At 46.9% G+C, this 12434-nt stretch overlaps 2 protein-coding genes across 3 annotated transcripts in view; both read right to left on the bottom strand.

Moving 5' to 3' along the window:
• Window positions 1-6624, bottom strand: part of arid3b (AT-rich interactive domain 3B) — a 32379-nt gene extending 25755 nt beyond the window's left edge. For both annotated transcript variants that reach the window (XM_076268918.1, XM_076268926.1), the window contains exons 1-2: window positions 6400-6624; window positions 4480-5196 (exon numbers count right to left, since the gene is read on the bottom strand). In XM_076268918.1, the coding sequence (XP_076125033.1) occupies window positions 4480-5196; window positions 6400-6435 (753 nt within the window). In that variant the 5' untranslated portion in view covers window positions 6436-6624. The remainder of the gene's footprint in view (window positions 1-4479; window positions 5197-6399) is intronic.
• Window positions 6625-7286: 662 nt separating this feature from the next.
• On the bottom strand, window positions 7287-12181 carry cox5aa (cytochrome c oxidase subunit 5Aa). The gene is made up of 5 exons (XM_076268902.1): window positions 12059-12181; window positions 10318-10434; window positions 9181-9302; window positions 8697-8826; window positions 7287-7445 (listed from the first exon to the last, which is right to left on the bottom strand). The coding sequence occupies exons 1-4, from the start codon at window positions 12129-12131 to the stop codon at window positions 8713-8715; spliced, it is 426 nt and encodes a 141-aa protein (XP_076125017.1). The 5' UTR covers window positions 12132-12181; the 3' UTR covers window positions 7287-7445; window positions 8697-8712.
• Window positions 12182-12434: the final 253 nt, after the last annotated feature.

The following is a 12434-nucleotide window of genomic DNA, read 5'->3' as shown; positions in this document are numbered from 1 at the left end:
GGCGTGGGAAGCAGGAGCATCCTCTGGGCTGGGCCTGAGTGTGTGTATGTGTGTGTTTGTGTGTGTGTGTGTATGTGTGTGCGTGTGTGTGTGTGTGGTGGGTGTAAGAGACGCAGAGGGCCGGGCAGCTGTGTGGAGCTTTAAAGTGACCTCCATAAAGACAAATGGAGAGTGAGCTCAGCCAAAACACCTCGGAGGCCAAATATCAGTTACTCATGAGGACAAAGAGACCACAAACGCAACCAACCAATGTGAGTTTGAAACGCAGCAGCGGCCACACTCTCTCTCTCTCTCTCTGGCTCCACACACACACACACACCTACTGTGTCAGAGCCACTCACACCACAGAGGCCACACAAAGGCTGCTAGTGGAGCAGTACAGGCTGGGGGGGGGGGGGGGGGGCAATTACAGTGGAGGGGTGGGTGGGGGGAGGGGTACCTAACTACAGTGGAGGGAGGTAACTACAGTGGGTCATAGTGAAGGGGGGGGGGGGGGGGGGGGGGGGGGGCTACAGTGGGTCGTCGCTGTGTGGCTATAAGTGCTGCTGCCTAGCGCTGCCCAGACAAAGGGCCGTAGGATAATTGTGTGTGTGTGTGTGTGTGTGTGTGTGGGGGGGGGCATTATGGGGGGCATTATCTCCCCTCATTTAATGTCCCGGTCATGACAGAGCACTGATGGGCCCAGGACTGTAACGGCTGAATCTCTCACACCCCCAACCCCCCACTCGCTCTGGCCAGCCAACCCCCCCCCCCCCCCCCCCCCTCTTTTTCTGGCCAGCCAAGAGGGCTAATAACAATCTACATTCAACTCCAGGGAGGGAGGCCTCAACCAACCACCCGATTGCAACAACACACCAACATGCCAAAAAAAAAAAAAAAGTCGTACTTGTCTGACTGCATTGTGCCATGTGTAAGGTTTGGTGGAGGGTTTATGGTGTGGGGCTGGAGCTGGGCTTGGCCCCTTCTAGTAAAAAGGAACTCTGAATGCTTCAGCCTCAACCAAGAGATCTTGGACAATTCCATGCTCCCGACTTTGTGGGAACAGTTTGGGGATGGCCCCTTCCTGTTCCAACATGACTGTGCACCAGTGCACAAAGCAAGGTCCATAAAGACATGGATGGCAGAGTTTGGTGTGCCTGCGCAGAGTCTTGACCTCAACCCGATAGAAGACCTTTGGGATGAATTAGAGTGGAGACTGAGAGCCAGGCCTTCTCGTCCAACATCAGTGTGTGACCTCTCAAATGCGCTTCTGGAAGAATGGTCAAAAATTCCCATAAACACAACCCTAAACCTTGTGGAAAGCCTCCCCGGAATAGTTGAAGCTGGTATAGCTGCAAAGGTTGGACCGACATCATATTAAACCCTATGGATTAAGAATATTCAATATTCTTCATATGCGAGTCAAGGCAGGTGACCCAATACTTTTGCCAATATAGTGTATTACGATATTACAAGTTATTTATTCAATTTATATTTAAGTAAGTAAGTAAGTATATACTCTTTTGATCCCGTGAGGGAAATTTGGTCTCTGCATTTATCCCAATCCGTGAATTAGTGAAACACACTCAGCACACAGTGAGGTGAAGCACACACTAATCCCGGCGCAGTGAGCTGCCTGCAACAACAGCGGCGCTCGGGGATCAGTGAGGGGTTAGGTGCCTTGCTCAAGGGCACTTCAGCCGTGCCTACTGGTAGGGGTTCAAAGTCCAAAGTGCTAACCAGTAGGCCACGGCTGCCCAATTTGACAAATTCATCCCAAAAGATGAATGAAATTGAACTCATGATTAAAAACAACAGCCTATAAATAAATGTATCCAATGTGTCATCGCCAGCATGTGTGTGTTTAGATATGGTCCCCTACTGGTCTTCTCTGTGTGGCCTCTCTGTGTGCCCAGGCAGGATGTTTACTATCCAGCAGCACCTCCTCAGAGTGCAGCACCTCCTCACTGTGCGTCTGTCTGCGGTGTCTCCGCTCCTCCTCTCATCTTTAAGAGTCGTCCTCCCCTTCTGTAGAGGACTCATCTGCTGTCACCTCACCAATCAATGCAGCCCTACCAGGATTGCTGTGCTTACTTCAGCACAGCACACACACACACACACACACACACACACACACACACACACAGCTAGCAAAGACCCGTATCAAATCAATGCAAGCAGAATCACGTCAATCACACCACTGTGTGCCAGCTGCTGGTGCAGGACCAGTTTAGCCGGACACACACCAGAGAGGAGAGGACCAGCAGGCTGGCCGACGAGTTTAAGGCCTCCATGTAAAGCTCCTGGAGTGGCCTTCTTCAGGCGGCAGCCTCACTTCCAAGTCTCTGGCTGACCACAGCCCTGATCCCTACAGCAAACATTGCCACGTCCACTATGCCAGAGCTGTCGCGCCTGCTGGCTGACTAGCTCGCCATCACGTTAAGTGTGAAAACCCTTAAAGAGCCCCCCCCCACCCACCCTCATTTGGAAATGCCATTTGGAGCATCTGTTGTCTTTTGTGTAGCTGGTGCCATCAGATCACCCCTCCACCCAAAACACACACACACACACACACACAGCACCTCTATTAATGCAACCTGATCCCTCTGCCACTAACCAGCATCATCACATGCTAAAGAGCAGCAGGCAGAAACACAGCACAGCCCAGATGAAAAGGGGCCCAAGACAAAAAGAGAGAGAGGGAGACACACTGAAACTCTTACTCCACAGTAAACGCCCCACTCCACATCCAGCAGGCAGCCCCTCGCCAATAAAAGCTCAGCTCACAGGAGTGTGTGTGTGTGTGTGTGTGTGTGTGTGAGTCACAGTGTGCCTGAAACAGAATCCCTTCCTTAGTCTGGTTTCTTCTTCTGTTAACACATTCCCTGGATCAGGTTAATCACCAATTTACAGAGCAGCTCTGGGAAGGTCACAAGCACAGCCTGTGGCGTCAGAGTTACACAAGCGCCACGTCGATTACCCGATCAGACCTCCATGGGCTTGAGTTAGTTCACCCGGCGTCTTAACAGCCGCGTGGTCGTTCAGTCGGAGGTTCATCTGCGCCGCTGCCATACAGGGCAATAGGCCAGCCGTCAGCTGAGACGCCTTTTATCGCCCACACACAACTATATTTGCTATGGAGAGGCAGCGTAGCGTCCAGAGCGGCTCGGCCCTGGAGACAGAGGCCGACATGGGCGTGACGACAACCTGGAGCTGATTCCTGTCAACATATCCTGTCTCCGCGGCGTTACGGCGGCGAAGCCTCGTCTGCTGCCAGGGCTAAAATAAAACTACGGAACAACAAAAGCCTGGGGTCACCGCCGCAGAGATTTATGAACCTCAAGACGGCTTTGAGTTTCACATCAAAATGGCACACCATGACTGGCCATGTCACAGAGCCCATGTCTAATGTTGGCTACAATCTGACCGGTAACAGCACACACACCACAACAGAGAGAACAGCAGCAATTTCAGAAACCTTCTGAAAAAAAAAGAATCTCCCCCTAGGTACTGCAAACGAGTAAAAGCTGAACAAAATCAATCCCTAATGCCTAACGCATATCAATCTCTCTGGCCTTACATTAGAGAGGGGCTTTCGGTCGGTCAATCCTATTTACACGTGCTAATGGAGTGAACAAACAGACCTTATAGAATGTGAAGGGTTTAGCACGCTACACCACAGAGCAGCATAAAATCCAATGAGACTCGACAGAGCCATGAATCCACCAACATTCGGCAGAACCAGCAGCAAATAGAAAGCACTAAATTCCTTTATCACAACACACACCGATAAGGGCAGTAATCTCAAGAGTTGAGGAAAGAGTTTCAGTTAAAACAGTTTCTTTCCTCTCAATAATAAGAGATATAGATGTCAATACAATGTTTAAAGTGCTGTGCTGTTCTATACTGTCTGTGTACCGCTCAGGTGCTCTACGCTAGCCGGCACCCTGCGCACACACACCCTCTCACCCTCTCACACACACACACACACACACACACACACACACACACACCCCTTCTCACACGCCTCTCTCTGCCCTCGGACAGCGTTAATCTGACAGCACGCCTGTTTGGACCGGTGCCAAGAGCGCTCGGCTCACTACTGAGCGCGCTCCAAGACACACCGCAGCGCCGCAGGAGAGGAGAGGGGGAGAGGGAAAGATCAGGGGGGAGTGAAAGAGTGGAAGAAGGAATGGAAGGAAGAATGAAAGAATGACAGCACACATATTTCACACGTGCTCAGTGTGGGCATAGTCCCTCTCAGGTTGTTGTTTTGCTCCTAGTTTCTTAAAATGAACTAGCAAACATTGGCAACAATACAACAACTTGCATTTAAAAATCGCTTTAACCAGCCACCCAAAAGCCCTTTACAGTGAAGGGGGACCCTCACTAACCACCACTACCTGGGTGGTGCACGGCAGCCTTTATGCACCACACACTTTTCGGACTGCCATTTTCCTAGTGTTTAACAGCAGGTAGAAGGGAGGAGACCCCACTGACCTGTTTGAAGGACTCGTCAAAGCCCCAGTCGGCCATGCCGTTGGGTGTGGAGAAGGAGTGCGGTCCGGCAGGGGACAGGCTCTTGTCCTCGGGCTCGTCTTTCACCCTGGTGCTAGGGGAGCGGGGCCTCTTCTTGGCGGCAGATGGCGAGGCCGAGGCGGAGTAGACAGGGAAGGGAAACGGGGTCACGCCGGACGCCGCCTGCTGCAGCGCCAGACTCTGCTTTCGCAGGAACTCCAGGCCCTCTCCCTCATCCTCCTCGCTGCCTTCCTCGCCCTCCACCATCTCCTCATCCTCGTCTTCCTCACCCTCAGAGCCTCTGCGCCGCTCCATGTCGTCTTCCTCATCATCATCATCATCTTCATCCTCCTCCTCCTCACGCATGGAGTCCACACTGCTCTGTGTGGCCACTCTGTTGGCCTGGTGCCCCATGCCCACCTTCAGTGCCCGGTCCCTGGAGTTCTTGCCATAGAACTCTGGTGGTAGGGGGCCGCCTTGGGCGCGGGCGTTGGCCAGGATGGCCTGTTGTGCGGCCACCTGCTGGGCGTAGAGGATCTGGGCCTCCCTCAGGTGTCTCTCCTTGTGCTCCATCTCCAGCTTGGCCTGCTGCTGCTTCTGCAGCTGCTCCATGACCGCCTCCAGCTTCACGCCTGCAGCACTAGCCAGGCCTGCCTGGGAAAACCCGCCACTCAGACTGCCCTCCTGAGATAAACTTGTCTGAGGGGGGCGGAGAAAGTTACCACAAAAACAAAGAGATTTCAGTTTTAACTTTTAATCTCCGTTTAGTCCAACAGAAGACTTATTAAATGCACGAGGTAAGTCGCTACATTACTAAATACAAATGTTGTAGGCCTAATGCTTCATTTTAAGCCATTCTGTGTTATCGTTGTTAACAGGAAAGCCTTGTGTCAGACAAAATCGTTACAAAAACAGATATATAGTCAAAAGCGGTAAAAAAAAAAGATAGTGTATCTGTATTTGTATATCCATGTGTCAAACAGCACACCGTGCGTTTGAGACAAAAACGGACACAAACACAGATGCATTGTAACATGGTTGGGTCAGGAAGTGGCCTTTTGAATGGCCACTGAAAGACAACAGTGTTACGCCTATATCCCTCAGCTAAAGACAAAGAGTTATAAAACAAGGAATGCGCTCCTTAATTAGCAATAGAAAAGTAGGCCACATACCAAAACTCATGGGACACACGGAATGACCCAAAAGTAAGAGTACTAATTTTGAAAGCGAATTTGTCTGCTCATCTAACTTACATTAAATAGCGGTGACTGTGAAGCAATTTCCGGTCGGGCAATTTAATAGTGCCTTGTTGAAATTATTTATAACTCTTGGAAGATCGCATGTCAGCGTTGTTGAGCAGATGCTGAGCTGCATCCGTGGCATATGTAATTACAGGCAAAAATTATACGAGCCTCTCAACATGGACTCGCATGTAAATGGCGCACTCCCGAGGAAAACAAATCAAGTTTCGTTGCATTTACATACGAATATTAACCGCGTCCACAAGGCAAGCCATTAGCCTATCTTCAGTATGTGACAATTCCAAACTAGTTCAATCCTATATAGGCCTAGGACTATAGGTAGAAAAAAAGAAACCTAATGAAATAATTTATCAATCGATACGAATCGGACGAGGCGCCCCCCCCCCCCCCCCCCCCGGATTGCTAAGTATGCATGCATTCGTGACGTGTACAACATGAATTTAAACAAGCCAAAAACTTGTTTATGGTTAAGTTTGAACAGTAACTTCAGTACAACACTGACTAATTGTAACTACAAGAGATATAATGCTTTAACTTGATTCTTTTGAGAGTTATGCTCCGGCGTGACACTTCCAAACCCAGCAAATTATCGTGTGAATCATTCACCATCATGGCTGAGTGCCAACACGACGAAACTTACCATTTGCGCCTTGCTGCTACTGGAGTTGTCGACCATACCGTCCACTTAGATTAACCTTTTCTTTACTCTCGATACGACAGCCTGGGGGAGAGCAGTGCACCCGGAATTTGCGCATCCACGCTAGCCCTTAATGTGAACTTCGACAGCACGGCTGCAACCCTTCACCCTTCCCACTGCAGAAAAACGTTGTCAGGATTAAAAAGAGGCCAGACGAAGGGAAATGACCAAGCTCACCTCCCGATCTGCCGCGCATGGCACACCCCTCCCTTTCCCCTCCTCCCCCATACACCCCCCACCTAAACTCATTCCACGCAAGGTCCGCCCCGCGATAGCAACACGTTCAGATCTGCCCTCGCCACCAGTTGAATAATTATAGCGCAAAGCAACACAAGCGGCCATCACTCCAACCTCTGACGGTCGCCACTTTATCTGCTTATGAAATGTAAAATGCAACACAAGACTTGGTAGGAGGCATCCATCTTACTTGTTTGGTTTCTACTGTATAACTTCTTTTATCTGGTCGTAGGCCAATTAGTAGGGTTCATGTACGCTACTAATAAACAACAATGTATTATAAAACTAAAATTAAAATGGCATATTGCCCCAAAATCCGTTGCGTTATAAATCAGTTTACTGAAATGACGTGAAGTTGGTATAAAACTGCGTCTTGAGGAGTTCATATCGTACAGTTATTACAGACTGGGGAATTGTATTCACGTTCATTTGGAGGATTCTTATCACAGAAAGAACAGTGTTCATATACGGCTCTGACAGTGTTGGTTTCAGTCTGCCCTCTAGTGGCTATCCAGAGACGTTTCTCTTTTAACCTCTAACTACATTCATGTTCACAGAAGACAAAACCAGTAACATCACTCAATCACAGAATGTCAAAGATATATCTCCCTTTATTAGGTCCATCATTATTTTACAAGCAAAAGAACATAATAAAGGTCAATTAAATATAACATGTATCATAACACCGGGCAAAGACTTCAAGTACAGACGGCCGCAGAGTCCAGTAACGACGACAGCCGTCCATTGGAAGACTGGGGGAAACAGAAAGACAGGTGAGACACAGAGAGAAGCAAAATAATGACACAATGCAGAGGTGACTCAAAGGTTGTATCAGCGATTTCAGGCCCAAACATAAATGTTCATCTAATCTTTCCTAACGATCCGCTAGCTGTCTGCCCCATAAGCAGGCCATCAAAAAACGCGTCTCTGTAGGCAGCCTAGGCTCCGAGATCTGTACACAAAAATAATTGCTACCAACAAGGGTTGGCAACCCACACAAAGGCAAAATAAAGTGTTTCAACCAATAACCACCTAGATGTGCGTTTAAGAGTTTTAATAGCACGGGAGGGAGGGAGAAGGAGTAGCGAGCTAGCTCTCTGTTTTGTTTGAACATCAACAGAAGTGACGTATCCCCGCTATCGCTGATACAACCTTTAAGCTATCTGGTTGTTAAGTCAGACGTAATGGGTCCAACATCTTTTTTGTCAAAAAACGTTTACTAGCGCAGCCAGGTGTTTTTTCGTAACTTGTAAACCTTGTCACCATCACCTCCGTTTTAGTGAGGGTAAGACATAATCGCTTAACTTTAACAAAGTAATTACTGTAGCTGTGCAGCTGGATGATATAATCAACGTCCAACCCACCACAAAAATTTATTTTGTTGGGAGCAAGTGAGTAATATAATGACAATTATCGGGTACTCTGAATAGCGGAAAAAATTTTTTTAGTTTTGAAAAAAACCCCTTTACTGTTTATGGGGAAAAAAACGAGCGACTCTGGGACCAGTTGGACCCGGAGAAAGAATTATTGCATCACAACTTAATAACAACTGGATTAGCAGCCCAAATTGTCTCCTTCATTTCGAATACATGAACTGGCACATCATTTACAATCATAAACATTCTACAATGTATTGTCTGCAACAGTTTGCAGACTATGCTTCACTATTAGGCCAATCTGTGGCAAAGCATCTGAAATGAAAAGAAATGAAAAGTAACAGGCAGGCTTCATGAGGCACGTCACTGTAGCGCTCTGTCCGCAGAGCATAATATGCCGCACCAATTAGCTTCCACTGTAAACAATGGAACTGGCTACTCTAGACGTGAGAGTAGCGCGTAATTGAAAAACAATTAGACCAGTTTTTTAAAACTGCTCTTACGCTCTGCGCATGCAATGATTCAGTTAGACCAGTCTTCTAAAACTGTTCTTAGGCTTCAGTTACGTGCCTGGTGTAGGCTGCCTGTACAAGTCTCTTCATAACACCAGGGTCTTCCTGTACTCACCCAGACATGAAAACATCTATACTTTGTCGATGCCAAGCTCCTCAGGTGTGGCGATACCCAGTTCGTCCAGGGTTGGCCGGAGCTCTTGAATTAAGTAGGGGTAGATTTCTTTGTGGGGGCCAGATTTGTCCTTTACAGAAGCAACAACAAAACAGACGTTAGAGAACTAGACCCACTGCTTCTGTCTGAGCAGATGAGGTGTCCCATTAGATGCTCTACAGATATGGCAGGAATAAACCAGTTATTGAGGCAACATCTGGCCAATTCATGTTCAGGGTCTAATTTTATACACATCCTATATATGATTTACTCTTACATTTTCCTTAGTTAAGGTATCTGTGACTTAATAATAATAATAATAATAATAATAATAAAAATAGCAATAGTTAAAAGTGTATTTCTGCAACACTCAAGTAGAGGAATATGCTCCAACAGTGCATTTGTGCGAACAGGCTGGTTTGTGTTGGCATGTTGGTGCACTTACCTTGACAGCCTCCAGGATGCGGATGGCACTGGCGAGGTCATTGAGCCTCCGGCAAGCTCTCAGGGCTGCTTCTAAAATCTTGGGTTCTGGAACCAGGTCATACCCAATCAGGGTGTTCATACCTGCAACACAGGAAAGCCATCGTTGGTAAAGACAGTAGCAATTGCTACTACTGTTACTTGCTCATACCACTATACTGTAGCCATTTCATTTGACATTTTTAGCTTTGGACATCGTTGAGTGTGGGGTGTTGAATGAGCCAAGATCCCAGTGGCCAGTGGCCTGTTCACCACTCACTGTTGTATAAAGGACCATTGAATGCTGATGTTGATTTATAACACAGCAGGCATGTTTAACAAAGGAATAGTAATCTATTACTCTGGTTTCTGATGAGAGTCATTTTTATAACAATAAATGATTGACTAGGTTTCTCTTGTAAAAACAGCGTTGTGGCAGAAAGGTATTGCGGCAGGTGTCAGACACATGCATACACCCATCTGACCGCAGGCTAACACCTCTCTCATTTGCACTTTTGCAGTACTCAGGTCAGGTACACCCCCACCTAACAACTAGGGTTCTCTTCTCTCACACGTCTCCACCAGATATACCACAACCTGACAAGCAGGACTATCCTCACCAAGTCAGGTAATTGCACACCTGATAGCCAGGACAGGGAAAAGTTAAGACGATTTAACAGTAACAGGGGGCCCTAATAGAACATAATAGACAAGACATTGTATTCGGTCATAGGGCCCAACATTTCTAGCGGCACCTGAGCCAGGATGCTCTGCCTTCAGTCCGGCTTAAAGGCCTATTCACACCAAGAATGATAACGATAACTATAACCATAACGATAAAAGCTTCCACACTGAACAATGATAAACAAAGTCTCTCCTTGTGTTAATGAATGTGACGGTTAAAATTCAATGGGTTCTGATTGGCTATTAGCTTTTTATCGTTCTGAAAATTGCTGTCAAAGTGATCCCCAACGATATCGTTCTTCATGTCGTTATCGTTATAGTTTATGTGTGAACGTCGTCATTCATATTAATGAGAACAATATTTATTTATAGTTATCGTTCTTGGTGTGAATGGGCCTTAAGGGCCCTCAGTCCGGCTTTAGTGTCCTCAGCTCACCTTTCCTCAGCTCCCATGCGTCGATGTCTGGCTTGTTGAAGTAGGTGACCCAGCGGGCGTCAAACTCTTCGTCTGTCTCCTGTTTGCCATGTGAGTAGCCACGGGCAGCCAAGGGGGCTAGAAAACAAAACAACGTCTGTTAGGTTTGCTCTGCCTGTTCTCTGATAGTGTTATATGGAAGTTACCAGGGCCAGGAAGCTTTCGATGAAACTCGTCATGCCAGCACAGCAATGTTTTGTGTTGGCTAGGCCTGAGAAAGTTCAAAGTCCATAGGCCTAAACGTTGTTTTTTGTATTAAACTATTGGAATATGAGCTGCTAGAGTATACGGTCTCCTGTTCATTAGGCTAGGCCTGATACCAAAGTTATCACAGAACTAAGCCTGGATGTGTTTGACACTAGGTCAGTGCAATGCAAGTGAAAGGTGGGGACTCTACACTGCTCTCGGAGTCCACTGGCCGTGATATGGTTTCAGCTGGACCTCTGCCAGTGTTCTTGCCCGACCTCTTCTTACCTCCCGCAGAGCACGTAGCTTCCTCACTACACACAAACCGGTTCAAGAGCACATGCAGTGCACGTAGCTTCCTCACTACACACAAGCTGGTTCAAGAGCACATGGAGGTTTTCTATGCAAAAGTCTGAGTCTACTTCGGAAAACATACCTGGCAACATCAAAAACAATACTCACAATTCGCGTATTATATGTAGTCAAATCACGCGCAGAGGTCACAGAGCTGTGAGGTCAATAACCATGTGACGAGTTTTGCTAGTACCTTTTCATTTTTAGAATAACAATAAGGTCACTTGCTAAATGACATGTTGCAGAACAAAGATAGCAGCTAAACGTTAACTACCCTAACTTGACGTTAACTTATGCTGTTGGGTTATATTCGGCCTATTTACTACTGCTAACCCCTCCCAAACCGCCCATGAGCGCCTTATAAGCTAACGTTAGTCCTTCAGGTAAGCAGGCAAAAGCGTTCAGCTTACTGCTATTTTTTAGTCTGTCTTAACTGTTATGGTAACTCTCTAACTAGCATTAGCAACTGTAAACAACTGAAATGTTAGGCTAACGTTAGAGGCTAACATATGATTAGGAGGTGGGAAACATACAGCTAAGAAATAGTTAATGTTACGTTAATATTGACGTTACTCTACAAATAACGTTACCTTGTTACCCAACCCTTCTCACGTTACACTTCTTCTGGCAAAGTCGGATCAACGTTATCTAAATGGCTAACTTACCAACACTAGCTAGCGGTTAATGTTTCTTCAGAGAACCACTTGGTTATCGTTGCCTCCAACGTTAAAAGAAAGCATAACATCAAGCTAACAGGCTAGTAGAGGAGGGCCCGAAGCCTCACTTTAGTGGGTCATTGCAAGGACACAGTCCAAAGTAAGGTGGTTATCTAAGGGTTTTCAGAAAATATCAAATCTTTACCAGACACAGGACACGATTCTCTGTCTTGTAAAAATATTTAGCTGTACTCCCACTGGTAATACGACTAGACAAGAACCTACAAGGCTCCAACACAGTCTCCGTTATTTCAAACTAGCTGGCTAGCCGGAAGGAAGCCGAGGTTATTCGCTTGCTTTTGCTAGTAGTGCTAGCTAGTGGCTAAAGGCTAACGTCACTGTCCGCGAATTCGTTGGTGAGACCCAAAGGTTAACTTCTAAAACAATCCAACAGACATTGCCACACGACTCTATAGTAGCCCATGGACGTGTGAACCTGCGATTACCTGTGAATTGAGGTCTTGTTCGTGTTAAACTCCGGACACCGGAGCATGTCAGTCGCACGGCAGATCTAAACATGATGCAGGACAGCCAGTGGAAGGCAGCAGCACAGCGGAAACTGAGCTCTCTCTGATTGCGGCTGAAACGATGGCAACCCCTTTTCGCGCTTGCGCAATGCTTAACAAGTCATCTTGCGATAGCCTACCAGTGAAGGTGAATTTCATGGTAAGTAATCGTTTCATTCGAATTTCTCAACAGAATTTACAGGGTTACAGTCTAATTCTAGATTATTCAAAGTACAACCTGATAGTTATCCAGTGAAGAGGGTTCATCCATCTGAATAATCAGAATTTACTGAGACTACATTGTTTAAGCATTAAA

Source organism: Alosa pseudoharengus, unplaced genomic scaffold, assembly GCF_046254945.1.
Source record: "Alosa pseudoharengus isolate Yale_2024_CS ecotype anadromous, Long Island Sound unplaced genomic scaffold, YU_APseudo_1.1 YU_APseudo_1.1_scf_10, whole genome shotgun sequence".
Classification (NCBI taxonomy): Eukaryota; Metazoa; Chordata; class Actinopteri; order Clupeiformes; family Clupeidae; genus Alosa; species Alosa pseudoharengus.
The sequence above is the reverse complement of the archived record's forward strand: the minus strand, read 5'-3'. Positions and strand labels throughout refer to the sequence as shown.